This window comes from Stomoxys calcitrans, chromosome 2 (genome assembly GCF_963082655.1).
Source record: "Stomoxys calcitrans chromosome 2, idStoCalc2.1, whole genome shotgun sequence".
Lineage (NCBI taxonomy): Eukaryota > Metazoa > Arthropoda > Insecta > Diptera > Muscidae > Stomoxys > Stomoxys calcitrans.
The window spans coordinates 109,808,849-109,820,253 of NC_081553.1; the positions used below are offsets into that span (position 1 = coordinate 109,808,849).

General features: G+C 38.5%; 1 protein-coding gene across 1 annotated transcript; it reads right to left on the reverse strand.

The window, feature by feature from the left end:
* Positions 1-7,554: 7,554 nt before the first annotated feature.
* Positions 7,555-10,414, reverse strand: LOC106082791 (TAF5-like RNA polymerase II p300/CBP-associated factor-associated factor 65 kDa subunit 5L). Its single transcript, XM_013245523.2, has 7 exons — positions 10,171-10,414; positions 9,948-10,114; positions 9,058-9,891; positions 8,720-8,998; positions 8,293-8,593; positions 7,851-8,197; positions 7,555-7,788 (listed from the first exon to the last, which is right to left on the reverse strand). Exons 1-7 carry the CDS (start codon positions 10,297-10,299, stop codon positions 7,659-7,661), a joined length of 2,187 nt encoding a protein of 728 aa, XP_013100977.2. The 5' UTR covers positions 10,300-10,414; the 3' UTR covers positions 7,555-7,658.
* Positions 10,415-11,405: the final 991 nt, after the last annotated feature.

Genomic DNA, 11,405 nt, shown 5'->3' on the forward strand with positions numbered 1-11,405 from the left:
GGGCAAGGAGGAGAGCCATTCGACGTATTCGTGGTCTCCGAGCCGTTGAACAGCCATCACAATTTACCGTGGGCAAAGTTGCGATTGTCATCCTTGGCGCCAAACCATTTAAGGTGTTAGGCCCTGACGGAATCTATACATTGATGTTGACGAATCTGGATTTACCTGGAGTTGAGTACCTTACTACTGTCCTCAACCTGTCTTTGAACATTCTTAAAGTTCCCGATGTCTGGAAAATGGGTAGAGGCATTGCTCCTCCCGCTTGAGGCATTACTCCTCCCGAGCCTCGTAGGAGAATTTGCAAAGCACAACAGCAGCTTTGCAGGCCATCACCGCACACGTACGCCGTGGCTTCAATCAGCCCAGGCCATGTCATAGGACGGTACTCGTGGCACTGGACCTATCGAAGGCATGCCACACCATGCCAAATTGTTTGAGGACATTGCCAACACTTCCGTAAAGCCAGGCCTGAAACGCTGGGTCGCGAATTACCATTTGTGGAATTAAGGGATGGGAAGTCGAAGCACGGTAGAGTGAAACAGGGATTTCCCCAAGATGGGGGGATATCTCCGGCATAGTCAAAAGTAGAAACAAGGTCCTCAATATTAGATTGAAAAGTTTTATTGAAGTGAAGTTTGAAAAAATAATTTCTCGAACATACAAATACATAAAATCATTGCCTAGTAACATAATAACAAAGAACGATACAAGTAGATATTAATTTGTTAAACATATACTTCAACACTTTCCCTTGTTTAATTAAATTATATTTAAACGAGTACACAAGTACTGTAAACGTGACTTTGGTAAAGGCTTGGTCATCATATCTGCGAGTTGATTTTCAGTTGAAACTTGAGTCGTTGACAATAAACCTTCTGTTACCTTTTCACGTACGAAGAAGTGTTTTAGATCAATGTGCTTTGTTCGTTTATGAAATTCTGGATTCTTTGATAGACGAATCGCAGCTGTATTGTCTATATTTATATTTGGAATGTCCTTATAATTTATTATGTCCTTGAAAAGTCGTGTAAGCCATATTACTTCTTTTGCGGCTTCACTTGCAGCTATAATTTCTGCTTCAGTTGTTGAAGTTGACACTGTTGGTTGTCGTTGACTCATCCAAGATAAAGCTCCACCTGCATAAGTTGCAACAACACCTGTTGTAGAACGTCCTGTAGTGACACATCCACCATAGTCAGCATCGCTGTAACATTCTAATAGCTTGGGTCCTTCTTTATTATAAGCTATTCCAACATCTATGGAACCAGCTATATATCTGAATACTCGCTTGAGCTTTTGAATATCTTCACAAGTGTAGTTGTCAAGGTGTCTTGATAGATAACCGACACTATATGCCAAATCTGGTCTTGTTCCTAGCATCAAATACATCAGAGCACCTACAGCTTGTCTATAAGGAAACTCGATTCGTGCTTTCCCTGGTTTTGAAATGCATTTGACTGTATTTTCCATTGGTGTTGAAACTGGACGACACTCTGAGAAATTAAATCTTTCCAAAATTTTCTTGGCATAAGACTTTTGAGAGATTCTAATTTGATCATTGCTGTTTTCAATTTTTATACCAAGAAAGTATGAAGCTTCATTAGAAACGATCTTGAACTCTGATTTTAAACTGTTGAGAAAATGCTCAAGTTCTTCTTTGTCTGATGCAGCTACTAAACCATCATCGACATAGAGAGTAAGGATTAACTTTTTACCATCTTTCTCTCTTATAAACAAACAGCTATCTGCAGAGTTGGCCTTAAATCCATGTTTCTTTAAGAAATCTCCCATTCTTTTGTTCCAACATCTGGGTGCTTGCTTCAAACCATAGAGACTTCGTTTTAACAGACAAACTCTATTTGATCCATCGTTAAAACCTTCTGGCTGTTCCATGTACACGGTCTCGTTCAATTCGCCGTATAAAAAGGCTGTAGACACATCAAATTGTGACAAATGTAGTCTTTCAGTTGCAGCAATACTTAGGACAGAGCGTATACTATACATTCTTGCTACTGGACTGAAAGTTTCATCATAATCTTCACCTTCCTTTTGTTTAAATCCTTTTACAACCAGTCTTGCCTTGTACTTTTCAATGGTGCCATCTGATTTTGTCTTCACACGATATACCCATTTCGAGGGAAGTGCCTTTGCTCCATTAGGAAGATTCGTGAGTACCCAAGTTTTGTTCTCAATCAATGAATTCATTTCTGATTTCATGGCTTGTATCCAATTGATTCTCTCTTCACTTTCAACAGCTTCTAAATATCTTGATGGAGGTTCGGTTTGACAAACAAAATCATGTGCCATCATCACCATCTCATCGCTGACACAATTTGATATAATTACAGTACGATTTCTTAAGCGTTTCACAATAGTATTATCGCACGTATCATCTAATTCATCTCTTCGACGCTTTTTACGTTGGATTTCTTCAAAACCTTCAAAGTCTTCTAAATCACTTGTCGAATCTTGATTTTCGTTGTCGCCATCTTAGAGTTCGGCATCTTGCTCTTCGAAATCCTCTATATCATTTGTGGAATCTTGATTTTCGTTGTGGCTTTCTAGCGGTTCGGCATCTTGCACCGCTTTCTCTTTAACTAATTCTTGTTGGTATTCATCTTGTTCTTCACCTTCGTGATTATATGGATCGATGCGTATTGATATTTCTTTCCCATTTTTTTCTTGGATATTATTGGAATTCTTGTTGTTTTGCTCTTCCACAACTTCATCTTCTTTAACTTCTTCATTAGCACAACCATTTATTTCTTCGGAAAATATCACATCTCTTGATATTTCTACTATATTTTGTTCTTTAATATACAGCGGTCAAAAAAAGTATTCATCATTCAATGTTTTTTTTTTTAATAAGTCTACAAAAGACAATTGGAATAAAAACATATTAAACTAATGATGCAGTAGTGCTTGTGTGATATATATGTACACAATTTCATTGTTTTTAAAGAAAAAAATAGTATTTATTGGAACAAAAAGGGCCATTTTACAGCTGAACACAAAAAATTAAACAAAAAAAGTATTCATCATTGCAAAAAAACAAAAAAATATGTAGACACGATATCTCTCATCGCCGTCATAACCAACAAGATAACCTACTGTTGCCTTCTTGTCCATTTTCTTCCTACGCTGACTGGGAACATGAACATAGCATTTTGATCCAATAATTCTTAGGTGTTTAATTCTAGGTTTCTTGTCGCACCATAGCTCAAATGGACTTTTATCCTTTTCTGACGATTTTCCCGTTCGATTTAAAATATATATGGCTGATTTCACAAATTCGGCCCATAACGACAAAGGAAATTCAACATTCTTGTTTGAGTTCATGAATGTTCTTGCCATCTCTACAATGGTTCTATTTTCTCTCTCAGCACCACCGTTCTGTTGAGGTGTATATGGAGCGGTAAACCGTTGACTTACTCCATGTTTTGCCAGAATTTTCTTCACTTCTGCATTGTTGAATTCACCACCATTATCACTAAGCAATGTTTTAACTGTGTGTCCTTGAGATCTGGCATGTGCAAGCATTTTTATTAATGTATCCTTCACATCTGATTTGTTCTTCACAATATATCCATAACGAAATTTTATGTAATCATCCTTATAAACGACAAGATATTTATATTCTCTAAATGAAGAGGGAAATGGTCCGCAAACATCTGTCGATATTAATTCTCCTGGAGCTTTTGCAGTCTCACGTCTTCCAAATGGTAATCTTGACAACTTACCAAAAACGCAAGGCTCACAGATTTCACTGTTGTTCTTTACTCGAATTCCCATCTCCTTTTCTAATTTCTCCTTTACATGCCGTTTATCTTGATGTCCCCATCTTTCATGGTATAATTGCAGTTTTGAATTTTCTACAGAGAATGAAACACACTGATTTGCAGACACGGGTTGAAAATCTATTCTGTATAAAGTTCCATTTGGCTCACGGTGTCCACATAAAATTGTTTCTCCATTGAGATCTAGCTTGCACTTTTTTATTGTCGAATAAAACTTACTTGAGGGGTTTCTGTCATGTGAAGCCAATACAGAAAAAAGGTTTCTTGATATACCAGGAACATACCAAACATCATACAACTCCACTGTCTTCTCAGCATTGTTTACTTTTGATAAAACTTGAATTGTTCCTTTTCCCATTGCACTTAAAGTCTCTTTACCAGCAGCTTGTATTGAATATGGCTCTTTGAATGCTTCGTAGTCAATAAAAAATTCCTTCGCATTTGTTACGTGCCTTGTTGCACCATTATCAACCCACCAATCGCTGACAGATGTGCTCAAATTAACTTCATTTGACACCGAATGAAGAGCAACATTGGAGTGCGATGTATCCAATTGTTTTGACTTACTTGGCTTTCCATCAGTTATCCACTTTCTGCAGTCTTTAATCCAATGTCCCTTTTTCTTGCAATAGTGACAAATGTCATCTTTCTTGCCATTTGCAAAATTCTTATTTTTTCGCTTCTCATTTAGAACCAATGCTTCTTGTTTCTCCGAAATCGTGTCTTCAGATTTCTTAAAATTTCTTTCAAATAAACAAAGTTGCATAAGAAGTTCATCTAACGACTTATCTTCATCTCGTCTGAGCATCATCCAACTGGATTTAAACATTTCAAATGATTTTGGCAATATGTGTAAAATCTTGCATATCAGGAGCAATTCTGGTAATTTTTTTTCTCCTTTTATTACCAAACCAGCATTGATTGCGTTCCATAAGCTCTTGAGCTTGGATATACATATGTGTAGAAACATCGCTTTCTGCCATCCATTCGAAAGAAAATAGCTCCGTGCACATCTTGAATAATTGATCTTTAGATGTCGCTTCAAATTGCTGATGCAGCGCTTGCCAGACATCACATGCAGACTCTTTATCCATTACCTTCATGAAAATGTCATCCGAAATTGTGTTTGTGATCAGACTCTTGGCATAGCTGTTAGCTTTTCTGTAAAAATCACAACGTTTTTTGTGTTCTTTTTCTTGAGCTTCTGTTACTCCTTCTTCCAAGGGTTCCGGCTTTGTAATTCTATGCTCAACCACATCCAGAGCTCCCTCGTAGAAATCTAGAAGATCCTTCACCTTCCGCTTCCAAATTGGCCAGTCCGACTCGACACATAACGGCTTTATGTTTTTGCAAAATTCCATTGTAATTTTCTTTTCTTGATACCTCTTTTTCACAAAATTAATTTCTCCAATATTCTTTTTTTTTTTTTTTTTCTTTTCACAGACTTCAAAAATTTTCACAATAATTATTTTATTTTCTTCGAGCTTGCTGGGCTCATAACCTATTAGATTGAAAAGTTTTATTGAAGTGAAGTTTGAAAAAATAATTTCTCGAACATACAAATACATAAAATCATTGCCTAGTAACATAGTAACAAAGAACGATACAAGTAGATATTAATTTGTTAAACATATACTTCAACACTCAAGTCACTTGGGGGGCAGACAAGGAAACCTTGTTGACCACGTACAAAGCAATTGGCCGGTCTGTGGTAAGTTACGCAGCGCCAGTGTGGTCTCGTCAACTTTGTGACACGCAGTGGAATAATGTTCAGATCTGTCAGAATGCCGCCCTCCGAACTGCGACGGGCTGTCTCCTCAGGTCTCATGTGGACCACCTCCATCAGGAGACAAAGATCCTACCAGTGCGAAGACATAACTATTGTACATACTGTCTAAGCAATACCTTTTAGGGCTGTTATCGCAGAAACCATCCAAATCATCATCTTGTGGATAGATACCCACCGCCCAGAAGCCTTAAGGTAGATCTTCACGATCAAGAGCGTGAGGTTCAGCGCTACAAGAGAGAACCTCTAGATCAAGCGGCATATCAAGCGGGTCTGAAAAACATTCATGCAGACACGGTAGCAGATGCGGTAATTGGCTACCAGGTGAATGTAGTCCTTGGAGAACGACCGCCTCCCATTGCACCTGAAGAAATTGACCTCCCCCGGCAAACCAGAGTAGTTCTGGCTCAATTACGTTCCGGCAGATGCAGCCGCCTCAACTCCAACAGAGCAAGGATTGATGCCGACGTGCAAGATGTATGTCCCGATTGTAACCAGGGCCCGCACAATACATGTCACCTGTTTAACTGCCCGGCCAGACCCACTCGACTCAGACCCTGATCCCTGTGGACACACCCCATCTTAGTCGTAGAGTTCCTGGGTCTTGACACTCAACAGAATCAAGCAGACGAAAGATAGAACACAATAAACTGCTATAAATCCTTCCGAAAATGAAAGATGTGTGGTTTTGATTTGAAAACGTTATAACTCTGCTTTTATTTATATGGACGCTATGTACGGAACAAAATGTTGCCTGCACAAAGAGAATGGAATAGATATGTACGCAGTACAGCCAGGCAAACGACGCTAAAAGCGACCGCTGATGCCTGTGCTGTATCAACGACTGAGCCACAGCACAATACAACCAACGAAACGGTGCGAGGAGCAACCACCGATCATTAGTGCTGTCCGTTCGTATGTAAAACACACATACTCACTAATAACAACAATTAGCAATAACAACAACCAACGGTGCGTGAAGCGACCACGGAGGTTTTATGTTATACTTCCTGTTGTCTTACCACTGACGTGCACAAAGTGAAAGAACGATTGACGGCAAGTGTTCTCCTTTTATATGTTTTGGAAAAGAGCTTTTGAACACAAAGGAAAGCAGAAAGCTTTTTTTCCGGTATCCCGTCACTTCAGCCCAGCTGAAGAATTATTTGGCCATGGATAAAGCAGAAAGCTTAACTTAACGAAAATAACGATCATTCTCAGTGTTGCCAATATCGTGTAAACTAGAAAATATTGGTTGCCCAAAAAGTAATTGCGGATTTTTCATATAGTCGGCGTTAACAAATTTTTTCACAGCTTGTGACTCTGTAATTGCATTCTTTCTTCTGTCAGTTATCAGCTGTTACTTTTAGCTTGCTTTAGAAAAAAAGTTTAAAAAAAGTATATTTGATTAAAGTTCATTCTAAGTTTTATTAAAAATGCATTTACTTTGTTTTAAAAAATCCGCAATTACTTTTTGGGCAACCCAATATTTCTGAAGGACAAAGCTCGATAAAAGTGACTGCGTAAACGAAAAATTTACATATGGCAAAATGTATTACTGGCAAATGAATTGATTTAACTATTAAACTAAGTAAACAGTGATATATAATAGCGGTCCACTACTCAGATAGATTAATTCTCAGATGATACATTAAAATACAAAAGCTAACACCAAAATGGATCAAAAAATGAAAATATTGTTTATTGGTAATTATAAAATTTGGTTTATTTTTATTTACTTTTAATGAAGATTCAAGGCAGCAGCCAGAGTTCAAGTACAGAAAACCCGCCAAACGAAGTCGTAATTTTACCTCTAGTCGGTTGTTCCACATTATGGCTGGTACTATGTTAGTTTTTCACCGTTGAAAACCCATTGTTTTCGTGATTCCTTTTTGAAACCCTTCACAAATAACAATTTATTAAAATTTTAACATAAGTAATGAGAAAATGCCCCACCGAATGAAAGGCAAGATGTGCCTTTTTACGTCTATTTATCTTTATTACTAAAAGGTCTTAAATTACAACATAAAACAGTCTCTTTATATGTGAAATAAACAAAAACAAAATAATTTTTCCGCTTACGTTCCTAGACAGGAAATACAATCATTGTTGGTGAAAGTGACTTTCACCAAACGCTGACAACTGGTAGGCAAAGCAATTATCCGATTTAATGTAGTTGAGGAAGATGAAGAAGAGGAACTGCTCTCACTTGAAACAAACAAAGAAATAGATGAAAATATTTTTCTAATAGAATGTCATGCTTTTTATACCTCATGGCTGAAAGTTTCTTAACATCCCACACTCGAAGGCTGCCATCGCGGCATCCTGAAGCCAAATGCCGTCCATTAGAACTCCACACAATATTTGTAACAGTCGCTGTATGATCTTTAAGTTCATTGAGCTGGGAGCCTGCAGCCAAATCGAATATTCTTATCTTTGTTTCTTCGCCGCCTGCTGCCAACATTTTGCCATCAGGGCTAAATGTGATGCTACAAACTGGCTGTTTACAATCCGAAAATACTCGCATTAATTTTCCACTAGTGACACACCACAAACGTACAGAGGAGTCTGATGAGCCTGTGGCAATATAATTTCCATTGGGATGAAAGGCCAGACACTTGAAAGGAGAAAGAAAAAAATCAATCAAAATAACTATAAAAATCAGTTTATGTTCAAACAAACTTTTTATCCATTACAAAAATTTCTACTAACCTCTACATCCTGAGTATGGCCAGCATATGTGATGAGAGGAAACTCCCTTTCCAGTGACCACAATCGTGCTGTCAAATCTTTGGAACCTGTAGCCACATACATTCCCACTAGACTCTCATCCATACACCAAATGGGGTAGTGGTGACCTCGATAAATTCCAGCACATTGAAGATTGGCAGCCTTCCAACAACGCATAGTTTTGTCTTTGGAAGTGCTATAAATGATAGGATAATGTTGGGAGAATCGCACATCAGTTACTCCGGCACCGTGGCCCCGTAACGTGACACCGCCATAGAAATTGCTAGGAAGAAAAAAAGGCAAACAGTGAAACTTTTTGTCAAATAAATGCGAAAACTAGTAAATTTATAAGAGCAATTTTGGTAAACAAGTTTCGCCTTAAAACATTTTTTGAGAATTGTACACTTACTATGAATTATCTTCATATTTCTTCTCATAATACTTTTCCTTTAGATATTCCTCTTGCAGATTTTTGCTTTTGTGCATCTCTTTTATGCTCTCGTCCATTTCATCCTCATTTTCTTCGCAGAAATTATTCAAATTCCAACGACAGTGTGAAGTAGTGAGACGTTCATAGAGATTTTTCCCTCGTGTCGAATGCTGATTCAATTCCCATAGCTGTATGACTGAGTTGTTAAAACCGGCTACTAAATGGCATTCCAGGGGATCCATGCAAGCTGAGGTTAAACTACAAGGAAAAAATCAATAGCTATAAAGACCATCGCCATTTTATTCAATCAAACTTACCCTTGATTTTTGTCTGCGATTTTCACTATTCTTGGAAACTCTAAAGGATTTTTAAACATCTGTTCTCTAGACTCCTTCAATGTTTTCATACAGTCTTTGACATTGTGCAACACATCTTTGGTCTCATTGGCATCTATTTCGGTTTTAATTTGCTGTGAGTCTCCAACTGCAGGTTCCTCAGCTGGTCTCTTATTTGTATTTCTTTCACTGGACGAGGTGTGAGACTTTGGCTTGACCAATGTCATCTCGTCATCGTTTTCATCTTGAGTTTCCTCCGTTGGCATGAATAGTGTATCCTCCGCCAACTGTTTTACTTCATTGTCTATTATGTGGACATGAATCCATGTGTATATGAGATTTAATATTAAAACATGGCCACGCTTTTCCAAAAATGCCTTCAAAGCATTTACAACAGCTTCGCTGGTGTGTATTTCGTATTTTGATGATCTATATTGGGCCACTTCAGCATCTTGTTCCAATGTCTCCAACTTTTGACAGGCCGAAAGTTTTTGTATAAGTTTCATAAAGAAATCCAATTCGACATCATCCTCCGCAAAGGCTTCACGTGCAAAGCGTATGTTTAAATGTTGCCAACCCGATTCCATATTCATATCAGTCGAAGGGACAGAACAACCATTGATTTTGGTGGGAAACGGAGCCTCATAGGTATCAACAGCCGCCACCAAATGTGAGTATTTTCGCAGGAAATCAACGGCTGCCTTTGTCTCTCGTCCTTTTATCAGCTCCACATATAAATGGCACAATAATGGAGCATAGAAGCGTTTCAATTCCATACGCATGTCCTCCGGCTGAGATTCTATGAACTGGGAAAACCTAAAATATTGTGATATGAAAGTTTTTCTGTAAATGACACAAGCTCTTAAACTTACTTGGCAAACTGTTGATCAACCATGTTGTAATTGTTGGTCAGACACAATACATTCGAGTAGACAAAAGAATTGCCGCCATGCAAATCGGAGTCAATCATTTTTTGCAAAGCAAAATTCTTTTTATTTTGCAACAAGGAAAAATCACTTTTGCGGTACTTCTCGGAACCCTGGAAATAGAAGAGGAAGTTAGAAGTTATGAATTCTGCTGTTTTGAAGCACCTACCACAAAGTTCTTTTGCTTCAAATAGACACGTCCTACAGCGGCCCGTAATATATCGGTTTTGGACTTTTTGGATTTATTACCACTACACAAGGGGCTGGAGGCATGATGGTTACTTTGTACACTGCTCATTTGTTTAAAAACTGTGATGGTTTGAAATAGTAAGTGAATAAATACTGTTGTTTTTTTGTAATTGTCTAGTTTAGAGTATGCAGCCGAGACCAAGAACGTCGAGCTGTCACTCTGATACAAGGTGTGCCGTCAATAGTTCAGCAATTTCAAGTCGCACTGGTGAGTTATCGATAAAAGCCGCATGGGTAAACCACATCTATTGTGAATGACAAGTAAGTAATTTACAGTTTGGGGACAAATACTATCGCATACAAGTATCTTTTTCACAAATACGTATAGCCAGTGTTGTTAATAACAATTAATTTTATAAACAGTAAGTGTTTCTGAAGACATAGGGAAGACTATCAAGCCCCTGACACGAGATAGCTGTGACCCACATACAGGCTGGAACATTGAGTTCCGATCTGTGTGGTATTCATTGCTGTCACGAAAAGCTTGGCTGTGATCTAACGAGCTCGTATACAGGTTACGAATAGTGGAATGCTTCATACGGAGTAGCTCCAACGGCAGTCGCGGACAATCAGCGGTATCGAGCGGAGAGTTTCAGTGAGAGGCCGGGCGACACTGGCTCTGAAACAAGTACTGAGTGTTTATGATGCTCGAAATGACAAGGCGAGTTATTGGCGCCTCTAAATAACAAATGGCCATCCTGTTCCCGCGGCAATCGATCCTTTGGACCGGAACGAGCATCTTCACCTACAGGAGCTTGACGAGAATCGCCACCTTCACATGAAAATGTGGCTACAACAACAACTATCATGCCCTGAGGAAGACTATCAGAGTTATATAGGTTCCTGGACTGGTGTAGCATTTTCCAGATGGAAGTCGCTTTCCTAAAGAACCCTGATGCATTCTTCTCTGCCAAATCCGACTATTACGATATACTTGAATAGTGAAGAGGCATTTAAAGCTCTATTATAGTTGAGTGCAGTCCAAAGTAGTGCAAAGAGCATTTTGAATTATGGGGAACGCTATCAGGCTTTCCTGTCTTCCGGGCCATCATACGGTGACAAGGAATGAAACAGCTGATCCGGAATGTAGAGTTTAAAAGTGCTGATCATGTTAATGAAAGGGGCATGTGCAGGTGCTGGACATGACGGCACATA